Source organism: Neolamprologus multifasciatus, chromosome 20, assembly GCF_963576455.1.
Source record: "Neolamprologus multifasciatus chromosome 20, fNeoMul1.2, whole genome shotgun sequence".
In the NCBI taxonomy this organism is placed as follows: Eukaryota; Metazoa; Chordata; class Actinopteri; order Cichliformes; family Cichlidae; genus Neolamprologus; species Neolamprologus multifasciatus.
Window position 1 is genome coordinate 927721 of NC_140458.1, and position 27843 is coordinate 955563.

The 27843-nt window shown below is 48.3% G+C and overlaps 2 protein-coding genes and 1 long non-coding RNA gene across 12 annotated transcripts in view; 2 read left to right on the forward strand and 1 right to left on the reverse strand.

Annotated features, from left to right (window-relative positions):
* The window catches only part of dnmt3bb.1 (DNA (cytosine-5-)-methyltransferase 3 beta, duplicate b.1), a 36330-nt gene extending 33415 nt beyond the window's left edge, over nucleotides 1-2915 (forward strand). Inside the window, exon 21 of one of the 3 annotated variants that reach the window (XM_085146634.1) lies at nucleotides 1-2915. In XM_085146634.1, the coding sequence (XP_085002760.1) occupies nucleotides 1-142 (142 nt within the window). In that variant the 3' untranslated portion in view covers nucleotides 143-2915. The other 2 variants (XM_085146633.1, XM_085146635.1) reach the window with 2 other exon arrangements.
* On the reverse strand, nucleotides 2238-4489 carry LOC146493977 (uncharacterized). The gene is made up of 2 exons (XR_014871624.1): nucleotides 4305-4489; nucleotides 2238-4115 (listed from the first exon to the last, which is right to left on the reverse strand). It is a non-coding gene; the product is annotated as an uncharacterized LOC146493977 (long non-coding RNA).
* On the forward strand, nucleotides 4091-27725 carry LOC146493978 (uncharacterized). Of its 8 annotated transcripts, none has more exons than XM_085146626.1 (27): nucleotides 4091-4381; nucleotides 4571-4710; nucleotides 10764-10891; nucleotides 11418-11563; nucleotides 11698-11851; nucleotides 14178-15559; nucleotides 16976-17122; nucleotides 17211-17309; nucleotides 17401-17662; nucleotides 17752-17814; nucleotides 17926-18026; nucleotides 18395-18523; nucleotides 19808-19915; nucleotides 20090-20231; nucleotides 20433-20909; nucleotides 21270-21314; nucleotides 21385-21464; nucleotides 21810-21922; nucleotides 21999-22182; nucleotides 23872-23956; nucleotides 24045-24190; nucleotides 24364-24454; nucleotides 24586-24734; nucleotides 24845-24930; nucleotides 25397-25466; nucleotides 25547-25668; nucleotides 25806-27725. In XM_085146626.1, exons 2-27 carry the CDS (start codon nucleotides 4637-4639, stop codon nucleotides 26035-26037), a joined length of 4815 nt encoding a protein of 1604 aa, XP_085002752.1. In that variant the 5' UTR covers nucleotides 4091-4381; nucleotides 4571-4636; the 3' UTR covers nucleotides 26038-27725. The 8 variants fall into 8 exon arrangements, 4 of the variants coding, with proteins under 4 accessions (XP_085002752.1, XP_085002754.1, XP_085002753.1 ...); XR_014871620.1 differs by lacking the exon at nucleotides 4091-4381 and having other exon boundaries at nucleotides 4478-4710; nucleotides 25806-26677; nucleotides 26748-27724; XR_014871617.1 differs by lacking the exon at nucleotides 4091-4381 and having other exon boundaries at nucleotides 4478-4710; nucleotides 25806-26663; nucleotides 26700-27724.
* Nucleotides 27726-27843: the final 118 nt, after the last annotated feature.

Consider the following 27843-nt stretch of genomic DNA (forward strand, 5'->3'; position numbering starts at 1 on the left):
GATCTTTGGTTTCCCCGTCCACTACACTGACGTGTCCAACATGGGCCGCGGCGCCCGGCAGAAGCTCCTGGGCCGCTCTTGGAGCGTCCCCGTCATCAGGCATCTGTTCGCTCCGCTCAAAGACTACTTTGCCTGTGAATAAGAAGAAAGCCGCCATCACCAGCAAACACACACACACCAGCTTTTTCATCCAGAGCCGTCAGCAGCCGTTTCCTCCCCTCCGTCGCACATTTTGGAAGGCAAATGGCCGGTTTGACAAAACATCAGCGCGGCGGGGAAACGGTTCGAGATGCTGCCTGGATTCTGCCTTAGATCCACATAACACACACTAACACAGATTCACAGCTTAGGGAAAGACGTTGGCTGCCCTGGAAACAGAGGGGGCGGAGTCTAGTCAGGTGAGCAAAGGTGAGATGGATAAGGAGGCCAGTAGGGCGATTCGCCATTCATCGGGGCGTTAACAGGGAGCGATGACACCCACGCCTTCGCTTTGTTAACATTAGGACTGTAGCGTGACTTTAATAGGATTTTAGCTTCATTTAAACGCATCGTTTTTAAGATGACACCTAGAAGTTTTAGAAGACGGAGAACGGCGTAGTAGCGAGCTTTCAATCTCAAACAAAAACACTTTAAAAGTGACTTGAACCAAAGGCGGAGCTGACGTCTTGTTCCTGTTTTACCGCCAAGGTCAGCTCGCCGTAACGATGCTGTGGCTTCTGGTCCAAACTTTGCGAGTGCACTCGACAGTAAAACTGCTGCAGGATGTTTTTAAAGGACCAAACTAAGAAAGCCTCATTGGGGAAGTTGATCGGTATAAGCTACTGACCTGAAGCTAACCTGGAAACATGAGACGGGGTTTAGCTTTATATTTAGATCACTTTATATTGATAGAGTTTGTTGATTTTAGGAAATAAAAGTACTTTTGTTTATTCCTTTTTATATTAGCACACTAGTTTCAAGTGGCTGTATTTTACTTTTTCGTTGTTCCTCTGACTTTCAGTCTGTTCAAAGGTTTTTGCATGTTAAAGGTTTGCAAAGTCGAACCCAAAGAAAACTGCTGCTGAACTGCCTCACACGCCAGTCCAGACTTTTCTCTGTCACCACGTAACTCGCCGGTGTGACCGCCGTTAGACCGGTGCGTATCAGGAACGCTCGAATAAATGACAAAAGAAGAAGTTTAGTGTTCGTTTGGTGGTAAATGGTGTTTGAATGTTTGAATACAGCCAAAAACTTCATAGAGCTAATTAAACATTCGTGTACATTTCAAAAAAGGGAACAAATAGGAAGCTATTCACACCAAAGTAAAGCTTTCTACATTCAGAGCTAATACTAACAGCGATGTCACCTGACTTAATCAGTGATATTTGAATGTAAAAATATTTTGAAGAACAAACGATAAACAATGGCCTGGATACAAAGTTAAAAGTCACAGAAAAGTCTGCTGGTTACATATGTAACAAGCTCCGGAGGAATCCGACCAATCGGAGCAGGCCACAGAGAGTCCTTTTTATAGAGGTGGTTAAAAAGTATCACTTTATCACACAAACTGACCAATCAGAGCAGGCTGTGCTTGTCAGGAAGGAGAGCCTTAAAACAAGCGTTTAGGTCAAAGGTTGAACAGGTGTATGAAAAGATGCGTTTTATTTTGAGTTTGCAGCGAGCGTGATGTGGGCGCGCTCAGGATGTTGTCACGGCAATCTCTTCAGTATCTCTTTGGATACTTGAAACAAGCTGAAAGGCAGAGAGGGGCTCGTCTTCTGTTAATGTCTGCAGACAGCTGATGAGTGCAGTGATGACGTTCGTGCTACTGTAGATGTTTTGTTACTGTAACAGGCAGATGCCATTTTATTAGAATCCAGGAAAGGCTGCGAGTCTCTGAGCGTTCGTGTGCGGCCTCACGTGCTGTTTCCTGGTCTGTGTGGAGAACGTGTGTTTTCTTGAAAACGCTCCTCGACAGCGAGTCTTTAGCGGTCTCTGTTACGGCGCTTCTGATAAGGACGTTTCAGCCAAATCCGACTCCCGTGTTTCTGTGATGATGTGAACTCTCGTGACTACTTTATTCTAGATCGTCGATTTCCCAAAAGACGTTCCACGCCACTGCGACGCAGGTGAAGCGCGTTTCAGCGCGGCCCCCACACAGCGCCATCTATGGGTAGCAGTCCTGAAACACTTGTTCGTTTTTTGTTAACTGGAACACTTTGAAATGCTGTTTTAAGGCCGTCACCAAAGTGAACGGGTATTACCTCCTACACCATCACGTCTGTGAGCTCGTGCTGTAGCGTCTGCTCTCTGTAAACAGCTTCTATTTTATCACTGGAACTTTGTTTTTTCAGTGTTCATGCGTACTGTATCGACAGAAAGGTTTACAAGTGTTTTAACTCACATTTGACTAAGAACTGCGTCTTATTTTGAAAAATGCACAAGTCTTTGTAAAGACCCTTTTTGACTTTCAGGCTCTTTTACAGCTGTGGTGCTTCAAAAGTCACTTCAAGTGCCGCCAGGATGTTTTTCCTGAGTTTCACAAACCAAAAGCTTCATGTTTACATGCTTCATTAATAACTGCTGAACTCGTTGAATGTTTTTGCTGGAAAACAAAAAAAGTTTTTTTTAAACATTTTATATGATAGTTTATATTAACACATATAAAGCTCGCTTTCGTTCTAGTGCAGAGTAGCTCGTATTAATAAGAAGTTATTGATGTTTTTTTATGAAACGTGAGGACGCCTGTGTGTGACCTATAATCCCATTGAAAGTTTTTCTTTTACCTTTTTATAAATCTTCTATGAAAAAGCCAAAAAAAAAAACATTTTTACACTTTATTTTATTAGAGGAAACATTGCTGTATTTTTGTGTACTTTCTATAGCAGCATATATAATTTTTACTCAATAAAATGCAGAAAAACCTAAATATGGCCGCGCCCAGTGTGATGCTTCTTTTTGCTTCATCCACTAATGATGTATTGACTTGTTTGGTGCAGCGTCACAGGGATCGCTCACGCTGTGGCAGCAGGGGTTAGAGAGGGATTTGGCAGCTGGGATCAGGTCCAATAGTTCAGCTGGAAGAAAAGATTCACTGAGAAATAAGTGACATGATGACTTGTTTCATGAACCTGTGGGGCCGCACAGGGCCTTGGTCCTGGTTCAAATCTGGGCGGAGCCTTTCTGTACGGATGCTTGTGAAGCGGTGATCAGCTGGCCTGCGCTGCTGCAGCATATGAGCTGATGTTCCACAGCTGATCTACAGCAATTCAGTTTTATTTATATAGCACCAAATCATAACAAAGATCACCTTAACACATTTTATACACTGAGGTTAAGAGCACGAGCAAAGAGCCAAGTGATCCCTGTGAGCCCAGAGCTCAGACTGCAGCCGCTCTAAACACTGTTTATCACAGTTTTCCTACTCCTGGATCTGGATGATGTCACAGAGAGAGGGTAGAAGCCCCGCCTACCTGCTGTGCAAACCTTGATCATTCTGAGCTGTGAGTCATGCAAAGCTACAGTAAGAGAGTCCACTCAGTTTACTTGATGTCTTTGCAGTTTTTCAAATCATGTTGACAATTATCTGTGTTAACTATTTACATGAATCACAATACAATGCTTCATCAGTTTATTTATTTTCATATTTATCTTCATAAAAATGAGACTTGGCAGCTGAAACAGCACAAACAAGTACATAAAAGCCAGCTTGCACAGGTGGCTCTCAAGCTTCTTTATAAACCTTTAACCTCCTCAACCTCAAAAGTCTCCTTTTGTCCTTCACCTCACCTGGAAGAGAACCAGTCATCTCAAATGTTGTCTGCATTTGTTTCAACACTAAAAACGTGAATTTATAACTCAGCTTTGTGTGTGCGTGTGTGTGCGTGCGTTTTAAACGGGTGAGTAACTGCGTGTTTAACATATGAAGGACACAGCCGAGACCTGTGTGACACTGACGGTGGGATAAAGTGAAGCGATCAGGGGGAACTTTGAGCGTCTTTCAGGAAAAACACATCATCGATCAAACGCAGCAGAAGCTAAAGAGACGTGGTGAGTTATGAAAACGTCCCGGTGTTCAGACGCAGTCACCTAGACTCGCCGCTCAGCAGGGGCCAAACCATCCACAGCAGCTTCCACTGGGAGGAGACAAAAGAGGAAGAGGTAAAGTGGGAAGCAGCGGGGCGGAGGCTCGGAAAAATAAACGCAGGAAACTCGGAGTCACTTATCTGGACATCAAACATGACGTGAAGCTGCTTCTGGGCGCTCCAATGAGGGCAGCGTTAGCAGGACAGTACGATTCTACTGCGCACATCAGTTGCGCTCACCTGTAGGAAGGAGAATCCGGAAACACCCGACAGAGTCAGCGAGTCCTGCCGGAGACACCCGGAGACCTCGGCCTGTTGTCTCCGGATCATTCTGGGAACCGCAGCTTATCAAACAGGACCGGCGAGCTTTTCCCACCACTCCTGTCTCCGGGGCATCCTCAGCCTCACCTGGACTCCAGCCCTGCACCCCCTGCCCCCTCCCCCCCTGCCCCCTCCCTGCCCTTGGACGTCGGGCGTTGTTCTTTAAAAAGGTTAAATAGTTAAAGTGGGACAAACTGAGACGGCGGCTCTGCAGAGCACGGCAAACAACCAGCGGGGTCCTCATAGAAGATATGGACCAGCACACACCCAGCGAGCAGGAAGCCAATCACACACCGGCAGGAAGCCAGCGCCACAGCTCCGACAGGTAAACAGGGTCTGTGCCCCCACCCAGCAGCGATATCAGTGAGCCTCACACAAACGGAAGTGTACAGCTGTGCTAAGTAGACTCTTTAAAACTCTTTAAAATCCCGATTAAACTAATTTCGTTGGTTAATCTCAGCGAGTCTGTGCTGCTGTTTAACTTGCTTCCAGCAGAGGGCGCTCATGTCGTCCGTTTCTAGTTTCTTTCACTTTCACACAGCCGGTCATAACTTCCTTTCCAAGCCTCTTCTTCCAATCACAGACGGCAGCAGACAGCCAGGCCACAGGCTCTGAATCGTACATAATCTTAGAGCAGAGGTGGAGGCAGGTGTGTAGCAGAGAGAGCTTTGTGACCAGGCTGAGGTCTGTAGGCTCGCAGTCATCCCGCTCATGGTGGTCTGAGGAGTGTGGAGCGAAAGCGGCTGGACTGCTTTACGTTTTGTGAAGTCGTTTCAGCTCAGAAGTGAAGAAGCTTCGTCTTTGCTAAACTTAAAGAAGTGCAGTGGCTTTCTATCTGAGATGTTTGACACAATCTCCGAGCCGAGCTGTAGTCACTACAGAGGGATACAGCTGATGCGCCACACCAGGAAGATTTGGGAAAGAGTTGTTGGAGCTAGGTTAGGAAGAGAGGTGATGATCAGCAAGCAGCACTGTGACTTAAATATTGATCTAGTTACCATTAGAAAAATAATAATTCTTAAGCTGGTTAATTTTATGTGTAATTTTAAGACTTTATTTTGCTTTTGCTCACTGTGATAATAACTCAGCAGTCCGAACACATAACCCTGTGGAACCCCATCAGAAAACTGTCCCAATCAGAGTAGATGTGTTGTCCTCTGAGCACAACCAGGTAACTCAGACAACAGGCAAACAATGAAATATCTCTCACAGACGAGATTGCTATTAATTTCAACACAGAACAGACAGAGATCGTGATTTATCTCACAAAAAGACAAGATTGACGTCTGTAGTCCACTAAAACCACAACTTCTGAGAACCTGAAGGAACCAAAGGTGGTTGAAACGCTGACATCATCTTCCACGCCAAAATTGGTCACTGTGCGAGGGCAAAAACCGAGCTGAGGTCAGAAGTCAGAGGTGGTGAGACCATCTGAGACTCTAACTACTGAGCCAAGGAAGCAATTAGTGACACTGAAAAACTGGTTCATGACTTGATTACTCTAGGCTGGACTACTGTAACTGATTACTATTATTATCATTATAAAATTCCCTAAAAAAACTTTATTTGATCCAAAATTCTGCAATTTATTTCTCCTGTTTTGGCTTCACTTCATTGGCATCTTGTTAAATCCAGAATTCAAAATCCTGCTCCTCACATACAAGGTCTTAAATAATCAGGCCCCATCTTATCTTAATGACCTTGTAGTACCATATCACCCTATTAGAGCACTTCGCTCTCGCTCTGCAGGCCTACTTGTTGTTCCTAGAGTATTTAAAAGTAGAATGGGAGGGAGAGCCTTCAGTTTTCAGGCCCCTCTTCTGTGGAACCAGCTTCCAGTTTGGATTCAGGAGACAGACACTATCTCCAGGGTGAAATCAGTTAAACACTTTTTGGCAAATTTAGTATTTTTTGGCAAATTTGGTAAACTGCAAAATAAGCACTAAGTGAGACTGAATTGTGTTTTTGTTGTTAATGAGTTGTTTTCAATATGTAAACCTTGACTTAATTTCATAAATTATAATTATCCAGGTCCTATAGCGTTTGAAACATTTTTGAGATGAGCAGTGTTTTAGGGTAAAGTGGGTAAAATGTGTATGGACACATTCAAGTGTTGATTTAATAATTCATGAATAAAAACACTGGCATTAAAAATAACTAGAATTAGTTAATTATTACAATATTTAGAACTGTATGTTCTATTTTAGAGACAGTCTTTACAGAAGAATCCATCGTCAGCATAGATGCCACTTTCTTCTCCACACGTCTCATGGAACCAGGCGCTGCAGTATCCACAGCTGATCCACTCCCCACAGCTGATCCACTCCCCACTGGCCTTTGGGTCACTTTTGTCTCCATAGACTGCCTTACATGCTTTGCAGGGCCCGTCATCCTTCTTTGCACCTTTTCTTCTTCTGGTCTTTTCTATCTTTTTAGTTTGCACTGCCTTGGTGGAAACGTAGTCTACGTGTCCATCGCTTATGAAGACAAATGACAGAGGTTTGGCCCTCTTTCTGACAGTGTTGTTTTGGTTGGGCACACAGATCACTGAATGTAATACAAGTTCAGGTTGATGGCTCTTCCTTTGGTGTGAACAGGTTAAAGACCATCTCTATCTCAGGAACACATTCAAAGTTGACTGTTATTTCTTCAGATCCAACCATCCAAGAATGTAAAGGTTGAGGGGACCTTAGATACCGCTGCAGGGGGATCAATGGGGCTGAGGGATTTTAGGGTCTGGATGTTGGTGCTGGAGCTGGTGGTGTCTGGGGTCTGCTTGTTGGTTCTGGTGGTGTCTGGGATCTGCTTGTTGATGCTGGTGGTGTCTGGAATCTGATTGTTGGTGCTGGTGGTGTCTGGAATCTGATTGCTGGTGCTGGTGGTGTCTGGAATCTGATTGTTGGTGCTGGTGGTGTCTGGGGTCTGCTTGTTGGTTCTGGTGGTGTCTGGGATCTGATTGTTGGTGCTGGTGGTGTCTGGAATCTGATTGTTGGTGCTGGTGGTGTCTGGAATCTGATTGCTGGTGCTGGTGGTGTCTGGAATCTGATTGTTGGTGCTGGTGGTGTCTGGGGTCTGATTGCTGGTGGTGTCTGGGGTCTGCTTGGTTGTGCTGGTGGTGTCTGGGATCTGATTGTTGGTGCTGGTGGTGTCTGGAATCTGATTGTTGGTGCTGGTGGTGTCTGGAATCTGATTGTTGGTGCTGGTGGTGTCTGGAATCTGATTGCTGGTGCTGGTGGTGTCTGGAATCTGATTGTTGGTGCTGGTGGTGTCTGGAATCTGATTGCTGGTGCTGGTGGTGTCTGGAATCTGATTGTTGGTGCTGGTAGTGTCTGGGGTCTGATTGCTGGTGGTGTCTGGGGTCTGCTTGGTTGTGCTGGTGGTGTCTGGGATCTGCAAGTCCATCTAGATCTCTGGCATCATCCTTAGACTGAACAAACAACTGAGCCCATTCTAGGAAGACAGCATTAATCCAGCCATTATCTGAGACCTGAACAGTAACATTCTCAGGGCACTGTTGGAGACACTCACATCGTAGCCGCTTCCCTTTAAACATAATCATAGTTTGACTGAAAATGCCTTCTGCATTGAAGGCTGCCATGCAGGTGGTAGTTTCACCTTTCTCACCTGCACAGACCTCCAGACATGGTTGGCCAACCACTCCAAGCACCTTGGTTAAGGAGTACTGGTCTTGTGGACCAGACTCGTTGCAGTTCCATACATATGGGAAGGCATGCCCTCGAGGCTGGGAGTGCAGAGCAGGTTGTCATAGACTGGAAACCACTGACTGACCACCTGCTTATTCAGTGGTGCGGCCCTTGCAGCTGAGAGCAATTCATGCTTTCGTATGCCATGCCCTGCCCTGCGTGGTGCTTAGTGAAATTTTTTAACCAATAGTATCCTACTCAGCCATCCTTTTGTGAGAAGCCCTTAATATTATTTTGTGATGCTGTTGAACCTCTCTCTTGGTAAGAGGAGCCAGTTCTTGTTCTGCTTCCTTCTGGAGACATAGCCACTATGAGCTAGCTCCCACTCACTCTTCTTTGGCCTGGGGATTATTCCATGCTCTGGAGAGGATGCTCCCTGTTTTCTCCTCTACCCACTGATTGTATTTTCCTCTTCCCTTCTCCTGTCTTCTCCCTGTTCCTTCCCTATCCTTTTCTTTTATCGCCTTCCTTTCTTCAAACTTTCCTTTTGGCTAAAGCATGTAGTCAGGGCTGGATCAGGTGACCCTGAATCCTCCCTTAGCTATGCTGCAAAAGTGTAGGCTGAGTCCCATGATGCACTGAGTATTTATCCTTCTCTCATCCCTTTTAAGATAAGGTAAACCTTTATTACTCCTACACGTGGGGAATTTGTTGGGTCACAGCAGAAAGTGGACAGTACAAAGTTATAAACAGCAAAAATGAAGAAATACACAAGAATAGAATAAGATAAAATAACATACTATGTGTTTACACACCACTGTGCATTTAATTATGAATTATTAATCACTCTCTGGCTCTCATCCACAGCGTGTCTTTTTTCCTCCCTTCCTCTGCTGGAGGTTTCTTCCTGTTAAAGGTTTTTCCTTCCCACTGTCGCCAAAGTGCTGATTGTTGGGGTTTCTCCGTAGAGCTCTACAACTGTACTACTCTGTCTTAAATAGTGTAAACGGTTAGCTTAAATAAAAGCTATGTTTACGTGGAGCAGCGCTGTCGGAACAGCCAACCGGAAAATCTGCTAACTCCGATGTCGCCTAGTGTGACGCTAGGAGCTAAAGCTAACTGCAGCTAGCAGCTCCGGATGTTTCAGTAACAGCGACATTAACATAACCAAAGAGTTTGGCTAGCTGGTATTTAAAGTTAAATTTCGACCCCTGAGGTGTTAAAGGGCGTGGGCCTTTATTTTATTCACACTTCGGGCTGTTTTTAAATTGAGTGACTTGGTCAAACACCCGCTTTTTTTTTTTCCCGGCAGAGGGCTGGGTGGGTTTTGGGGGTCGTCGAGGCTGACTTCTTTGGTATTTGAATCGGTCAGAGCGAGCTGAGCAGAGAAGGTAAGTCCACCATGTTTGTTAGCCGCCTGTTGCATGAATTCGCTAAAGATTTCACCATGATTTTAAACTTAAACTGTACATTTCTTCTAGAATAAACCGTCGGGAGCGCACAGGCCGTTTGTGACTTTGCTGTAAACTTGTACTGATGTTGTGAGTTAGCGTCGCGAGCTAATGCGGATATCTCGCTGTGTTATTAAGGTCTCTGAGTAAATGGTGATCATGTAGCTGACCTCACAGCCATTGTTCGTTCAGTGGGCTAGTTTAAGGCATTGTGCAAAAGTGCTGTTAGTGCTATCTGGCACTTGGATGTGTGACGAAACGTTTTTCCCACTGAAAACGTCCAGATGAACAGAATCATCTTTTTGGGATCTCAGAGTAAAGTCAGCTGAATGAAAGTGGGGATGTGAACAAAAGTAGCTGACCGCCGAGTGACCGCTTAAACTCCGAGACAGTTTATAAACGGTAGCGGTGTTATTGCCGTTAACTGCTGTAGTTCCTATTGTATTGTTAGCCGTACTTTATCACACATGCCAGCATGACTCCAGCTGACCTGAGATCAGATTGTTTTTATTCCGACGGCAGCCCCACGTGTTAGTTTCCGGAAGCAAATTTAAGAGCGCATCGGTGCCGCTTCCATTGATTCTATTGGCTAGAATAACCCCCGCTCTGCTCTGATTGGTGTAGAGGCCACTGTGGACGTGTGCTGCGTTCCGGTAACTTTGGAATTTCCGATGCGTGCGTCCCGGTGTTAAGGTTTTGTCTGTCGCAAGATTGCGTCTTTAGCAATACAACGAAGTGTTTTTGTTTTCGCACGTAAACGCAGCCATGATCGTTAACTCGGGGTGGGCAGGGCTGCGCCGAGTTGGAAATTAGACTTGAGGGGACGTTACAGTTTCCTGGAAACTCGGGAATTCCAACTTCGCCTAGAATGCGCTCGTGTTCATTCCGTTCGTTTCCACTCTATAGATTGAATGTGAGGTAAACGACATTTTAATGGGACCCTAAATGCAACGCTTTCACGGAGAAGTCGTTACAGAGGAAGAAGTCAGGCCCTGAAGCAGCACTGTGTGACCCCGGTGTCCGTGACGCTGTGACGGAGGTCTGCAGAGGCGGATCGGGCTCTTTCAAACTGTTAGTAAACCTTCAGGACAGACATGTGTGCAAACACGTGGGCTCGTTTTGGGCGCTTACAGGAAAATATTACTACACGAGTGTAAATGTCACTCTGACTTCATCAGGCTCTTGTGTAATGCACAATCCAGGTAGAGCCCGGCCAGGTCGCCAGTCTGTGCAGGGCTGCAGCATTGATGTATGATTTTAAAAACATTGTGATGTGTGTGCAGGTGCCTTTCGGAGATGGCGGTGCATGTGACCCTGAACGGGACGTTTTTGTATAACCGCTACGAGCTGCTGGCGTGGCTAAACGAAACCTTACAGACGAGCTTCACCAAGGTGGAGCAGGCATGCACAGGTGGGTGTGTTTTAACAGGCATGGCTGATGCTGGTACACTGCTAACAGCCTCCGCCTTACTTCTCACGTGGCGTTCTCCGCCCTCCTGAGCCCATCTGTGGTTGGTCCAGAGTGCAGCAGCTGGGCTGCTGACAGAAACCAACAGGCGCTCGCACACCACTCCTATTCTTTCCTCCTTTCCTTGGACTCTTTTCTTTCGGCTGCTCCCTTTAGGGGTCTCCACAGTGGATGATCTGCCTCCACCTCCTCTGTCATACCAACCCTCTGCCTGTCCTCCTTTTCTACATCCATGAACCTCCCCTGAGGTCTTCCTCTTTTCCTCCTGCTTGGCGGCTTCATCTTCAGCCTCCGTCCTCTGCACTGACTCTGACTCTGAGCTGTCCCTCTGACGAGGGCTCATTTCCCTGCAGCAGGACCAGGACATATATGACAGGCAACGAGGAAAAGCCAGTTTGATCAGTGTAAAGATAAAGCCGTGTTAATAACGTAAATGATGTGTAATACTTCCTGCTCTGTTTGCATCCAGGTGCGGCTTATTGCCAGCTGATGGACTGGATGTTTCCCGGCTCCTTGGACCTCTCCAGGGTCCAGTTCCAGTGCGACACCATCATGCACTCTCTGCACAACTTCACCTTGCTGCAGGCGGCTTTCAGGAAGGCCGGCGTGATCAGAGTGAGTGTCGCTGCGCTTTCAAGTCCCGACGTTAAAGCGAGTGCTCGCTGCACGCCTGTGTTAGAAACAGGATGACTTGGCGCTCGTTCTTTGATAGAAACACGCACATAAAGATCCTCTGTTGCTCTGCCTAGCACATCCCCATCGAGCCGCTGATGAAGAGGAACTCGGCCGTGGCTCTGACCTTCCTCCAGTGGTTCAAGATCTTCTTCGACGAGAACAATGATGGCAGGGAGTACAACGCCTTGGAAGCTAGAGGAGGACAGAGCCTGGTTCCTGCTGACCCAGGTGTGTCTCGCACAGGTGTCACACGGCGTGTTTTCAGGGAAACCGATGCTGGAAACTAGTGCAGGGCGATACTGACAAAATATTTATCACCATATGAATTATTTTATATCACGATAACGAGATATATATCACGATGTTTCCACTTATCCTCTGAGAAGTGTGACAGATGTCATCGCTCACTTTTCTGCAGCTTTATTTTGCAGATTTAAAGGAAACAAATGAGAAACGTGTGTTTTAGTGCAGCAATATAAATGCATCAAAGGAAAACAGCTGTGGCTTCACTTGATTTTCAAAATCATACATTTAAAATGAACTTTTTAAAGTGAACAACAGTTTAAAATATTAGTTTTACTAACATGCATATATGCTAGTAAAACTAATGTGTGTATACACTAGTACTACATGCACGTATATATGCACATAATGTACTTTATGCACGTTAAATACGTAGTGACGGCAGACTCGTACCTTGGGCTAACATGACTCCAGTGTGGTCATGTGGTCAGTCTGTCAGCAGTGTCTCTGTTGATGAAGAGGACGGTTACGCTCATGCAGGGCTGCGTATCTCTGCTCGTCCACAGGTCAGCAGCTTAATGCACGACAAACATCCTGCTCTGCTTCGGCGTCATATAAGCGAGGCGACTCGACTTTACTGAAGTGCTCACGACCGGGCGTAACGTACCTCGGATCGAGGACTTTGACGAGGTCACGAAAGCTTCTCAACGACGTAAACAGGGCCACGCCTTTACAAATGTAACGAGGCGGCGCCTGTGATCTGTTTATGGCGCTGGGACGTTTTCTCACACGGGCCTCGTGTGAAAGGCTGCTGTATCTTCAGCTGGTGTAGTTTCTCTTTCCCGTCGTTCCACAGCTTGGTTTAGCTCGGACTCTCTGGGTTCTTCTTCGTGGGCCTTCTGTAGGTGATACAAGAGATTTGTTGTGTTGCCATCGGGCGCGGGAATAGTTTTATAGCGTAGCTTACAAACGGGCGTCTTCTGCTCCGTGTTGGTGCTGTTGAACCCAAAGTGTAACCGAATCACAGACGTACCCCTCTTTTGGTAAAAGTGCTTCTTCTTGGGCTCCTGTGTAGCCGTCTCTGCCTGGTGCACGTCCGGGCAGGAAGCTGCAACCTGTCAAGCGCCCATCGTTTTTGAGGTACCGTAAAGCAGTGATGTGCGATACCAGGGGCGATCGTGGCTCAAGAGTTGGGAGTTTGTCTTTTAATCGGAAGGTTGCCGGTTCGAGCCCCGGCTTGGTCAGTCTCGGTCGTTGTGTCCTTGGGCAAGTTGCCTACTGGTGGTGGTCAGAGGGCCCGGTGGCGCCAGTGTCCGGCAGCCTCTGTCAGTGCGCCCCAGGGCAGCTGTGGCTACAATGTAGCTGCCATCACCAGTGTGTGGATGACTGGATGTAGTGTATTCAAATACAATTACCACTGATTTCCTTTCCGATACCAAGTAAAATTCAGTATCGACGATACTGATCTGATACCGATACAAAAACTTGATGTTTCATTGTATTACATAATACTATATATCATTGTATTATGTAATTGTAATATATTATAGCTTCATAATGATTACAGGACATCAGCAGCACCTGTCCCTCTCCTCCTCTTCAGTTTGTCTCAACATAAGCTCGTCATATTCTGTGATATGATTTATTCTGAGGTGTTTGACGAGGTCAGTGGAGCTGCCACAAAACCTCACTGTCACATCACAAACCGCGTCTTGGCTGTTTGTGGAGGTAAAATACGTCCACACATGACTCCATTTACGCTCAGCCATTGTTGTGAGTGCGCACGCCAGGGGCTGCCACACAGCTATGCAGCCGTATTTCACACATGACTGAAAGGCGGAAGAGGAAGTAGTTCCTTCCAGTGTAGACGATCTGAATGATATAGCTTCTTTCCACTGTGTTCCTGTTAATGATAAACTACAAATTTACCCTAAAGTACTAAAATATCAATATTTTAATATGAGAATCGATTCTAGAACATAAATGATTGATATCGGAGGAATCGATATTTCAGGATCGATCTGCACATCTCTACCTAAAGCATGACGCAAAACTACAAGAAGTTTCTTTGTGAAAAATATCATTTTTTATACTTTGTATAGAGTTTGTACAAGACAACACTGATACATTTGCCACAGGCTGTTTAATGATATCTTTCATGTGTAGTTTATAAAGTTGGGTTTGAAACAAACGATCGTCAGCTCGACTGGAAACATTTAATGTTCTGCTGCTCGTTTTAAAGCCAGAAGTTTAATATGTGAACCTTCAGAGCTGTTGCCTAACGCTCTCTCCCCCCCCCCCCCCGTTGCAGGTGGCGCCTTTCTCCTGCCGAATCAGAAACTCGCCGTCACCGTGACGACGGACAGTAAAACCATAGAGGAAGAAAAAGCGAAGGATGTAATCTCGCTGATCTCCGACGACGAGGACGACGTGGTGGACCTGACGATGGAGTCGGTAACAAACGTAGACGAGTGTGTTCGGCCTGAGCCGGTGAAGGAGGCGGAGCCGACAGACTCGTTGGTGGACGAGGGCGATGTTTTGCTGCGATTCAGTAAACGATACTGCCGCGATGACGTGGACCTGACGCCGACCGGCCAAATCGTCAACGCGCTCCGCAGCACGCCGTACTGCCTGTACCTGCACGTCGGGGTGGAGCTGGGCGGGGGCCGGAGGACGAGCATCGTCCTGATTGGCTACTTCGACGGCTGCTCGGGTGCGAGCGTGGTGAGGGCGCTGCTCGCGGTGCAGCTGAGCGTGGATTCGGCAGTCGGAGCCGCGGAGTCAGACTCAGAGCTTCTGATGAAGGCGCTGACGGAGGCTGGCCTTCCTCTCGCCAACCTGGCTGTGTTTTACTGTGATGCTCCGCCCCCACAGGTGAGCCGGAGGTTTGAAGCGCAGCTCCGGCTTTTCAGCCCCAGCCTGGTTTCGCTCTGCGGCCTTCCTGGGATGGCGGGACGAGCGTGCCAGACCGGACTCCTCACCTCCTTCAGTCACGTGGTCGACCTGGTGAAGGACGTCCACCGTCACTGCTCCACCGGCGCCGCCATCAACGACAGCCTGAAGGAGCTGTTTGCGAGCGTGGAGCACCACGACCTGTCCCGCCCCGTCTCCTCGCAGTGCTTGTTCTTCATCCACGCCGTGCAGAAGATGGCGGGCTGCTGGACGGATTTGGTGGAGTATTTTAAACTTGAGGCGCTGGCCGTGGACGCCGAGCGCATCAGCACCCAGCGAATCGCCGTCCAGCTGACCGATCCGAAAGTCGAGCTGCACTTCCTGTTCCTCGCCTACGCGCTGGAGCCGCTCCGGGCGCTCCAGGAGCTGCAGCAGTACGGCTCCGCCAATGTCGGCGTGGAGCTGCAGCTCACGCTCGTGCTGCTTCACTCGTACGCGGCGAGGGTCCTGCAGCCGGCCGCCCTCGACGACTTTCTCAGGAGGCGAGACGTGAAGCTGCTCGGCAGCGAGGCGAAGCTGCTGCCCGCGGCCGAGGTGAAAGTGGGCGCTCGAGTCAGAAACTTCCTGCAGGCCACGCCGGCCGTGGATCTGGACGACGAGGACAGGGCCGACTTCATGAAGGACGCGCGGGTGTTTTACCAGGCGGCGCTGCGCAGCGTGGTCGAGAGCGTTCCCGAGCAGCTCGGAGACTCGGCGCTGAGGAACATCACCCTCGTCCAGAAAGACCCTCACAGAGTCAGCGTAAGACGTCTTTGTTTGTGTGCTGCTGGAGGCGGAGCCAGTCACCTGAAGGTCGCTGCTTTGATTCCTTGTAGTCTAAGAAAAGCGGCGGCAGCAGGATTTTCCCGTAGTCGGGATTCCTTCCTCAAATCTGCATTTTACTTTATCATGAATCACCTCCGAGTGTGAAATCAAAGCTGGTTTGATATACACATAATTATGATGCACATGATATTTGTCTCTGATTTTCCTGAATAGTCGATTCAAATGACGTTTAGACCTGAGGGCGGCGACATTAACCAGGGCGAGAGAGAGAGAGAGAGAGCTTCCAGATGAGCTGCTTAGAATCCAGATTTCAGTGCATGTGTGCTGTGGGTAGATTAGCCAGATGCTCCTGTGAGCTGCTGTCAGGCTGCAGGATTTGTGCACTTTAACCCTTTAAGACCATAGAACCAAGTCCGCCAGAGCTTATATTATATGTTTACATGCTGTGGAGCCATTTTTGGGAGCATTTCAAGTTGCTATACATCAATACAACCATTACAGCCCAAATTTTAATAATATGTCTGCATTAAGTGCATAGTAATTACATAAATTGCAAAAAAGTGCAATAAACTACAAAAAATTGAAAATCGTTTTTGTTTTTTTAACATATATTTCTAGTTAGAGAAATTTAAGAGGCTTATCCCTCAAAACTGTAAATACAAAAAAGTTGCACAAAATAGTTTCCCACCACAGGAAATTTATTTTGAGTGTCTTCATAGTTTTATTTTTCAAATACACCAATTTTTATACACTGCAGGAAAAACGGAAATAAATATTATGATGCAAATTTGCAAAAAAGCAGCATATGCATCAAAATAAACTATTTCCAGCAGTGCAATATGAGTCCTAAGCATCCCAGAAACCACACAGAAAGTCATAAAGTCAAACATAACTTTTAAAAACACCAGTATAGGCTCATTGAGGTCCGGACGGTAAAAAACTACATTTCCGCGAAAATGACGTCACTTCCGGTTTCGGGCAGGTCATGGCGGACATGCAAAAGTTCGCGCTGACGTCTATTCCAACGTAGGAAGTGTTATGAACAGCTGATCGGATCGGCAAAGCGTGTTTCTGGAATATTATGTTTTTGTTGCTGCAAGTGCTTTTTATGCAGTTTTTGCAAAACTATATGTGGAAGGAAACTGTGACCGAGGACAAGCTGATGGCATAAGATGTAAGAACAACTCCTCCGGTTTCATATGCAAAAAAAATTATTGCGCTAGCTCACGTGGTTGCAGAGCTACGGGATTTAAAAATAGTTGAGCAAAACGGAGCGTGCAGCTCTAACCGGTTTTAAAGGGTTAAAGGTCACTTTGTTACGCTGTGTTCTTCTAATAAGACGCCGTCTGTAACGGCTGCTAACGACTCTGCAATGCAACATCCCGTCCTCAGAATAAGCTGTCCAGCAGCGTGCTGTCAGAGATGGCGGTAGAGCTGCGTCTGTGTGACGCCGCCTCTTCAGAAGCCGATCGACTTCAGGACGACTACCTCAGTTTGATTCACGCGACGAGAAGCGGAGAAGCTACTTCCTGGGCAAAGGTGAGCGCGCCAGCGTGGCCTGAGCGTCCACACGTCTGGTTACTGGAATAAATCTGTGTGTGAGCCGAGACAACGTGTCTGTTTGCAGATGGTGAGTGAAGTCAGCCCCGGCTCGACGCTGCACAGGCTCATTTTGACCCTCCTGGCCCTGCCGAGCTCGCTGCACCGGACTCAGGTGTTTGCTAAGGTGAGAGGTCAAAGCCATGTGAGTGGACCACACGACCCAGGTGGGAAGGGATCAATAATTCCCTTTTTCCCGTCTTTGCTTTAATCCCAAGGTGTCGAACATCCCCAAGACTTTTCCTGACAGCCGAGAAGCCTCCAAAGCTTTACCTGAGCCGGGGACGTGGGCGAGAAGACCCAACAACCGCAGGAGGAAGATACCCGTCCGTCACCAGACAGCTTACGATAACGAGAGGAAACAGGAAGCAGATAAACTGAGCTCATCGGAGGACAGCGACTGGACCAAATCCAGACCACCTGTGCGTTCCAGGGAATACAGCAGCACGGAGGAGTCGGGCGACACAGAAAACTCCTCCGGTAGGACCGACGCCGCAGTTTGATGCTGTGACAGGAAGTTGATGTGACGCCTCGTTGATGTTAATCAGTGACTGCGTGTTTTTATCCAGATGTGGTGGATGTTACAGAAGCTTCCAGAATGTGTCGGGCCGACAGACCGAGGCAGCTGCTCAGTAAGAAATGTCCCACCAGTGCAATAAGAGAGCGCCGAGCGCTAACGCCCGTTTCTGTTTGACAGCATTGGTTCGCTGAGCTGCTTCAGTGGCTTCTCGTCTCGTTTGCAGGTCACAGAAATCGTCAGGCCAAGTCTGTTTTTGTCATGAGCAGCGACGACGAGGATTCAGCGGCCACGCCAACCCGAGCATCGGCGCGGGAACAATCACCTGTAAGGCGTTTCACAGCAGCTAGCAGCGCTGTCTGTGTTTACTGTGTTCATGTGTCACTGCAGCCGCCGCGACGCATCTGCAGAACGTTTCAGTTTAACAACAAGTACCAAACTTTTCTTCTCAGTCAGGGACAGTTTGAGTTTATTGGTAACAAATAACAGAAAACTGAGTTTGGAGGAGGCGTCACATGAAGCGATGCGTTTAAGGACATCAGAAAGTTTCAGCCCTTTCACGCCGTGTGGCAGTTTTTTATTTTGCAGCGTCAGTGTGTTTGCTGGTGTCGACTCAGTTTAGCTTACTGTGAAACCACCTGCTCACACATTGGTCGCTATGGCAACAGAAACTAACAGTGTGTTTTGTCCTGAAGGGGGAGCTGGTCTGGGGTTACGTCGGGAGCTTGGCGCTGTGGCCGGCCGTCGTCCTGCCGCGCAGAGGAGAAACTCCACCTCCGGGGAAGGCGCTGGTGGAGTGGTACGGACAAAAGACGTCCTCACAGGTGAGTCGCACCACGCTGTCGACCTGTGGAACCAGGAAGTGTGGATCAGCTGTTTAGTCCAGGCTCTGATCCAGTGAGTCGTACCCAGAGTGCAGAGCTGATGAAGACGTCCGACGGTCCTCCTCTGATGAGGAGAACAGGGAGACGAATCCTGCTGAGTTTATACTGTAACAGCAGAAACCAGCAGAACAAAGCTGCTCAAAGATCCAACCAGTGAGCTCAGTGTCAGCGTCTCCTCTGGTGCCCCAGAGCCAATCACAGTGGACGTACCGACCTGGAGCTTCTGCGCCCCTTTTTATTCTCATTTGAGTCCCTCGCTCGTCCTCTCAGGACATCCAATCACGGCTGTTGACACACAGTCACCTGACGTCCCGCTTCACCTCCTCGGTACACTGCGCAGGTGTTTCTGCTCAGTGTACCAGGGGCACGGAGAAAAGCTGTCGTACCATAGGCACGAAGAGTGTGTGTGTGTGTGTGTGTGTGTCTGTGTGTGTGTGTGTGTGTGTGTGTGTGTGTGTGTGTGTGTGGCAAAGTGTTTCTGCGCAGTGTACCAGGGGCACGGAGAAAAGCTGTCGTACCATAGGCACGAAGAGTGTGTGTGTGTGTGTGTGTGTGTGTGTCTGTGTGTGTGTGTGTGTGTGTGTGTGTGTGGCAAAGTGTTTCTGCGCAGTGTACCAGGGGCACGGAGAAAAGCTGTCGTACCATAGGCACGAAGAGTGTGTGTGTGTGTGTGTGTGTGTCTGTGTGTGTGTGTGTGTGTGTGTGTGTGTGTGTGTGGCAAAGTGTTTCTGCGCAGTGTACCAGGGGCACGGAGAAAAGCTGTCGTACCATAGGCACGAAGAGTGTGTGTGTGTGTGTGTGTGTGTGTGTGTGTGTGTGTGTGTGTGTGTGTGTTCCTGTCTAGCTATCTTTGTGAGAACCAACAGTCACTTGTGAGGACACACTCACTGACACAAGTTTGAAGCCTTTTTGAGGCTCAAAATGTGGTTTTAGTGTCAGGGGTACAGTTAGGTTATGGTCAGGTTTAGGGTCAGGTATTCATTTTGATGGTTAGGGTCAGCGGCTAGAGAAAGCATTATGTCAGTGAAGGTCCTCACTAAGATAGCTGAACGGGGTTGTGCGTTTGTGCGTGCGTTTGTGCGTGCGTGCCCTGAGTTTGAGTCCTTCCCTCTCAGACGTGATCAGACGGTCGTTTCTTTGTCTTCTGTTTAAATTATTAGTAAAATCTGTATTTGTGCTTTTCTCCTGTGACGCCCGCGGTGGATGTTTTCTCTCTGATCCCAGGTCAGTTTGCAGGATCTCAAACCTTTCGCTGCGTTCACCCAGAACTTTTGTGCCGACTCCTTCAACATCCTGAACACCTACCAGGAGGCCGTCTACCTGTCCCTGCAGGTGTGTTTGTTCAAACAGGAGGAATCCTGGAGTTTGAGAGTCCTGGACTCGTTTTGTAAAGAACAGGTCAAAACGTTAAGGAACCTGAGTCCACAACACCGCCATGTTCTTACTATGTTATTTTAAATATGGGAACCTGCTCATATGTGACGCGTCCTCCTTCCTCTGCACCAGGAGGCGGCTCGGCGCTGTCAGAAGCAGTTCTGTCCTCCTCCAAAGGGCAGAGAGGAGCTGCTGAAGCAGATGTTGGACTGGGCGCTGGGAGGCTTCCAGCCGTCGGGGCCTGAAGGGTTTCAGCCCAACGCTCCAAAGAACGGTAAGAACATTGATACTAACTGCAGAATCAGACCATTTTCTACTTCCTGCCCTGACTGAGTCACCTGTGAACGGCTGTTTCTGTGTCAGTCATGGAGACGGGGTCAGGGGTCGTACAGGAGGAGCTCAGAGTAGGGCAGACTCGTCGTGCTCCGTCTTATTTATGATGTATTTTGATCACGTGTCTGGTTTCCCTCTGCAGACCGCTGGTCGAGGGTGATGAAGAAGCTCCCCCATAAAGCCTCCTCTTCTCCTGACTCCTCCAGCACCAACCTGAAAGATGTGGAGGTGTGCCTGAAGAGGCTGTCCTGCAGCTCCATCGGGAAGGCCTCAAAGCCAGCAACGCCACACAAAAAGGAAGGTCATCCTGCGGCGCACGGCCCCAAAGCACGGAAGGAGAAGGAAGCTCGAGGAGGGTCAAAGATGGGGAGACAGGGGAAGAAGGAGGAAGAGGAGGAGGAAGAAGAAGAGGAAGAGGAGGAGGAGTGGCGAGGAGGATGGAGAAAGGGGAAGAGTAAGACGGGATGGAGAGGAAGGAAGGCTCATAAGAAGCGAGGCGAGCTGAACGATGACGCGTCGTCTGATTGGCTGCCGAGCAAGAAGAAGATCTACACCAAATTCCACAACAAGGTCAACAAGCCGACCGCCTCCTACACACAGCCCGACCAGAAGCACAGAGGTAACGCTCGGCGGCGGTTAGCGATGCGGCGGTTAGCGATGCGGCTGATAGCGATGCAGCGGTTAGCGATGCAGCGGTTAGCGATGCGGCGGTTAGCGATGCGGCTGCTAGCGATGCGGCGGTTAGCGATGCGGCTGCTAGCGATGCGGCTGCTAGCGATGCGGCTGTTAGCGATGCGGCGGCTAGCGATGCGGCGGTTAGCGATGCGGCTGCTAGCGATGCGGCTGCTAGCGATGCGGCTGTTAGCGATGCGGCGGCTAGCGATGCGGCGGTTAGCGATGCGGCGGTTAGCCTCCACTGTCAGCTCTCACCTGAGCAGGTGTGAACACGGCTCACTCTTTCTCTCGCTGCTCCTTTCAGAGACGATCATCAGCACGATCGTGGACATGAAGCTGGACATCGAAGGTGAGTGTGCAGCGCTGCATCGAGTCTCTGCGTGTATGAGCTCGTGTGTTTGATCGTGTGCTGTCTGCAGGGTACTGTCTGTGCTGCGGGACCGACAACATGGAGATCTTCCACCCTCTGTTTAAAGGCGGCCTGTGCCTGAAGTGTAAGGTGAGGAGCTGCTCTCAGGCTTGGTGCTCGGCTCCATGACAGTCGTGAGGAAGGACCCGTGCATCCATCCAAGTCACGGCTTCGCTTCAATCTTGTCAAACACAGCTGGCAGATGTTTGGTGCACAGCTGCACGGACGCTGCTGTAGTTTGTGGTGTCGGGTTACAGCGTCGACCTGACGCAGAGACAGAAATCCTGCTGAGCTTTTAAAGAACTGAGCAGATGTTTTTCTTTGTTTCTGTGTTCAAAACGTTCGAGCTCCTCCTGAGCAGCTGTGATGGTGTCTGTGATGGTGTCTGTGATGGTGTCTGTGATGGTGTCTGTGATGGTGTCTGTGTGCCTGCAGGACAACTTCACAGAAACCTTATATCGCTACGACGGCGACGGATATCAGTCCTACTGCACCATCTGCTGCTACGGGATGGACGTCCTGCTGTGTGGCAACGATGGCTGCTGCAGGTTACGCTCGGCTTCTTTCAGTGTTTCCGCCGTACGAGCCCGTTCTCCGTTCTTAACCTCTGCTCTCCGTCCTCAGGTCTTACTGCGAGGACTGTCTGAACATCCTCGTCGGGCCGGGAACGTTCGATTCGCTGAAGCTGGAGGACCCGTGGATCTGCTACCTGTGTCAGGCTCACAGACCCCACAGAGCGCTGATCCCCAGAGAGGACTGGAGCATCCGCGTGCAGGAGTTTTTCACCAATGACAGCGGCATGGAGTTTGTGAGTGGAAACCAGCCTTTGTAAAGATCTGTGTGCAGGAAGGTGCTGCCCTGTCCCCCCCCCCCGCTGACTTTATTAGTCCTTTATCTATCCAGGTAAAATCTCATTGAGATCTAATTTCCAAGAGAGACCTGCCACCATGGCAACAAAAGTCAAAATACATTTATTTTTATTTATTTATTTTTAGAACGAGGGGCAATACATATTAATGAACATTTTAACAAATGTAAATATGCCAGATTATAGCCTTGGGCTAATTTGCTGCCCCATCTGCAGACGGAAGCACATAAGTATATAACATTAAACAAATCAAATATCCTGTACGAACACGTGAAAAATCAACAATAACACATCAAATTAAACGACATTAAAAACAAAAAAACTTCCTTTAAGATTGACTTAAGCTCCCCCAAGATCATTGCAGTTGCTTGGAGACTAACAACGTTACTAAAAGCGTATATTATAATTATCCGTCCATTTGCTTCCACGTAACCTTTCCAGGGTTGCGGCGTGCGCTGGAGGCTATCCCAGCTGTCTTAAGGCAGGAGGCGGGGCACACAGACAACCATTCACGCTCACATTCACACCGACGGTGTGATTTAGCCTATCCCCACTAACTGCATGTGTGTGGACTGTGGGAGGGAGAACATGTGACCTCCACACAGAAAGACCTGATGGAGGAGCTGAACTCAACCTTCTTGCTCCCTGCAAATTATGCATAAGTGTAAATTTGCACGTGTCTTTAAATATCCACACATTATTGCACACGCTGTGTGTTTTATCACTGGGTTAGACTCTGATTACACTCACAAATAAGACCTACAAGCAGTTTTACTCATCATGACTTTTTTAGTTGTGTGAAGCGAAGCTGCAAAGTACGAGTTTCATTCCTCTGCGTAACCCTTGTTGTGTTTTGTTGTGTACGTGACAATAAATGAATCTTGACTCTAACAATGGAAACTGTAGCTGCCACACAAAGGTTTTCTCAGGTCCTCGCACAGCAGATTCTTTCTATCGTGGCAGAAAGTTCCAGTTATCAAAGTAATGTTTGCTTGGCGCAGGGGGCCGAACTCGCAGCCCGTGGAAATGTAACGCCGTTTGTCTCTGAGGTGGCGTTTCTGTTGGGGACGATTTGTTTGTTGTGCAATATTAAAATAAATTCTTCAAAAATGATTGAATATGAAGGCAACATGAGCACAAACATGCTGAGGGATCAGCTGTTAGCGTCACAAACTCATGTGAACACTAAAGTTTGTGTTTTGTTACATACGAACAAAATGCATCAGGACAGAGGACGAGTTATTTATTTGTAGTTCAGTTCAGAGGGAAACGTGCTCCTGTTTGCAGCTTTGAAATAAAAAACAAAACAGTTTTGTTTGTTTTTTCCTTGAACACTAAAATGAGAGGACGTGCCAGCAGCGGCACACAGCTCCCTGCAGCCCTCTGTCACAGCTACTGACCCCTGTGGCCATGTAGTGAACTGCAGGCATCACTCGCAGCAGGATCTGTGTTGTTTTATGTGTTTGTGCAGAGGTTTAAACTATGTTGGTGACATTTACTTTAATTCTCTTCAAGATAAATAGAAATTAGAAATAAAATGTTGGTGTCGGCATCGGAGCACCCCGTGTTATGAGTCGTACGTGACTTCCTGTCCTGCTCTTGTGTGATGCTGAGTTTGTCTTGTTGCAGGAGCCTCACCGCGTCTACCCGTCCATCCCTGCAAACCTCCGCCGACCCGTCAGAGTCCTGTCGCTGTTCGACGGCGTCGGCACAGGTGAGCTTTACCTGCCCGTCTGCTCGGTGAAACAGCCGTACGCTCCTGCTTCTCCACACTGACCCTTCTTTTCTCCGCGTCTCGACAGGTTTCTACGTGCTCAAGGTCCTGGGCATCAAGATAGACAAATACGTCGCCTCTGAGGTTTGCGAGGATTCGGTCGCCGTTGCCACCGCCAACCACGACGGGAAGATCGTCCACATCGGAGACGTCCGGCACATCACTCAGGAACGCGTATGTCTGTTTTATTTTGGCGTCTCCACAGCGTATCCGTGCGAGCAGGAGACCAACATGGCGGACAGGCTGAGGGGGCGTCTCCAGTTTGTTTTTCTGAGCTGAGACAGAAGATTTAACTGTGTTTGATGGCCCCGCCCCCTTTTCTCACCACGTCTTCTTTGCTCCTCCAGCTCGAGCAGTGGGGTCCTTTTGACCTGCTCATCGGCGGCAGCCCCTGCAACGACCTCTCCATCGTCAACCCGTTAAGGAAAGGCCTCTACGGTACGTTTCTGAAGCTCGTCACACGGGTGTCAATGTTCTGAATTTATGGTGTCGGTGGCTGAGCTGGTCGTTGGGATTCCTGTGTCACTTCCTGTGTCACTTCCTGTGTCACTTCCTCTTGCCTCCTGCAGAGGGCACCGGGAGGCTCTTCTTTGATTACTACCGCATCCTTCAGTGGCTGAAGCCCAAAGAGGACGACCCGCGGCCGTTCTTCTGGCTGTACGAGAACACGGTCGCCATGAACACCTGCAACAAAATCAGCATCTGCCGCTTCCTGGAGGTCTGCACGCGCTCACTGCAGTTTGGATCCATCACCCTTCCTCTTCCTCTTCCCGTGCGCTTCCTTCGTTAAACTGACGAGGTGTAAACTGTGTCTTGTTTTTCCGTCAGTGTAACCCGGTGATGGTGGACGCCATGCACGTAACGCCGGCCCGCAGAGCTCGCTACTTCTGGGGAAACATCCCGGGAATGAGGAGGTACGCGAGCTTTAGCATCTTTTTAATGTTAGTGGAAAGTATTAGTCGGATATTTCATGTTTCCTCTTTGGAAGTGCGGCCTCCATGAATCGTGGGGTTTGTGCTGAGCTGCAGAGGACGGCAGCTTTTGATGAATCGCTGTGAAGATCGTTAGAGGGAAACGCCCGGTGAGGGCGTGTTTCCTCATTCCAGGAAGATAAAAGTTTTCCGATGGAAAAGTTTGTCTTTCGTGAGTGACGCCTGCTCGAGCTCAAACGGTTTAGCTCGCTCCCGGACGCGAATCCTCCAGAACCGAACCGGGACGGCCGCAGCGACCCGAGCAGACAGGAAGGGCTGTGGCGGTTAGCAGCAACGAAACTTTCAAAATAAGAGCAAAATACTGAGATTGTCCGAGGCCAAAAGGGAAAAAAGTTCAAATGCGTTGCCGGTGAAGCGTTTTAAATAAAGTTTTATTTTTCACCCGCAGGCCCATCGTAGCCACCCAGAGCGACAAGCTGGACCTGCAGGAGTGCCTGGAGCTGGGCAGGAAGGCCACGGTGAGTGACTGAGTCGGCTCCTCGCCGCGATCCGTCCACAGCTGCTCGGCCACATGATCGTTCTCATGCTTGTGTTCCAGATGTGTAAGGTGAGGACGATCACCACCAACGCGAACTCCCTGAAACAAGGAAAAAATGTCAACAAGCTTCCCGTCCTCTACAACGGCAAAGAGGACAAACTGTGGATCACGGAGCTGGAAAGGTAGCAGGCTGGTTGTAACGTCCACTCGTCTCTAACAGCCTGTGGGCGGATTTCTGTGGATCCACTGAGTTTCTATCTGAGCAGTGTGGTCCTGTTCATGGGTGGGTTATTAAAGGTGTCCTCCTTCCTCCCTGCAGAGTCTTCGGGTTCCCTAAACATTACACCGATGTGCGGGACATGAACCGGCAGCAGCGGCAGAAGGTGCTCGGGAAGGCGTGGTGTGTCCCCGTCGTCCGTCACCTCTTGGCCCCCCTGAAGGACTACTTCACCTGTGAGGACTTATCTCCTCTAACCACAGCTGCCTCCTCCTCCCCCCCCTCCTCCTCACTGTCCTCCAGTGCCTCTGCAGAGCAGCAGCTGTCGAGTTAGGAGGAGGCGACACAGTGCTGACGTGTCAGTCTGTGTGCAGGTATCTGCGCTTTCTCACCTGAGGACGACACTGATGGATGAGCCTTTCACTGCTGGAGAGATTCAGCAGCACAACAATGTTTTTCAAAATAATTTAAACCTCTTAATACAGTTCAAAGGAGCCCTCTGCAGGTTCATTCATTTTAACATTTGGGTTCAATTAATTCCAGGTGTACTTTCAGGTAATACCACTTTATACCACAAGATGGTGCAGTGAGTACGCGTAAGCTTTATTGAGTCCTGTGAAAAAGGCCATGAGGACGCTGCCCCCTGGTGGTGAAGGATAATTACAAAAACGATTTTTAATCATGTTTCTTGTTTCCAGGAGAAAAACAGATTTTTTTTTTACTTAAACAGATTTTTTTTTACTTAAACAGATTTTTTTACTTAAAAGTGTTGCTGAATAAATTCAGCAACACTTGAACATGTTGATCCTGCGTCTTCAGTTACCTGTGTCAGACAGCGGCGGGTACGACACTCTGGCATCAGCAGAGCTGAGGACACGTCAACTCTTTATCACCTTTTTCCTCCTTTTTAAAAACTATGAAGTCATGCATTTCATACTCAAACACAGGCCGTGGAACCCAGTGTGTGCTCAGGTGTGCGCTCAGGTGTGCGCTCAGGTGTGCGCTCAGGTGTGTGCTCAGGTGTGTGCTCAGGTGTGTGCTCAGGTGTGCGCTCAGCTGTGTTTATAATCTACCTCCAATAAAATTGTGACGACTCGAAGGCTGAGGTCCTTTGTTACTGAGGTGCTCGTTGATGAACTGTGTGCTTCTGTAATGAAGCTGTAACCAGGTGCTTTCCTTAAATTCTGCCTCAATCCTTCTACTGTTGTTGATGTAAATCAGTGAAACTATGAGTGCGACCGTGACACACGTCACTGTATGTTCTTAATATTTCACACAGAATCTGTGGATGTTGACTATATTTGTGTTATTGTTTGGTTTTGCAGTTTTTCTATCAGAGAGTTCGTGTCTGTGTGAAGACCTCAGCTCGTCTCTGACTTCAGTCTCAGGGATTTGAGGCGAGCGAGGAAAACCAGACGACGTGACAAACTCTGTTCAAATGTTGGTCGAGCGTTTAAATCACAGTTAAACATCATCACCTGTTTTTTTTTTTTTTTTTTCTTCGTTTGATTAATGAAATGTTAAAGTAACTTTATTTAAAATTGTTAATTTTCAATGAAAGAACAAAAATCAAATCTCTGCAGAAGCGTCTGTGTCTTTGTCAGCAGTGCAGCTTACAGCCTGTAGGTGGCGCAACGCTCACAGAGCAGCTGTGCTGATTTCTGTCTCATTTGTCAAAGTGCCGTCCTCGACTCCTGGCATCTTAGTCCCTCCCACCTGTGAAACAAGGGCGGGTGAGGCAGCGGGCATCCTCAGAGGCTGGTGATGTAATCAGCAGCGTTATCAATAACTTAGTTTGCTGCGTTTTATGTTCTCAGGTATAACAGAGCTGTTGTGCTTATTTCCACGTTCACGAAACTCCCAGAATGCTTCAGTGCCCGTGTCCCAATTTAGCGACCGCACGCTTCGGAGTACGCGCAGAACAACTGATGTTGTTCATGAGACTAAAATCATCTCACTGCGGTAATGTAAATATAATATGGACAATATTATATTTATTGTCAGATTATTATGAGATATTTATTTTACAGGATATAACAGCAGTGAGCCTGAACTCTGGGTCAAAGATTCAAGTTGCAGTTATTTATATTTCCTATCACCTTAAATCTTCACTTAAACTGTCAAAGATACTTGAGTGTCT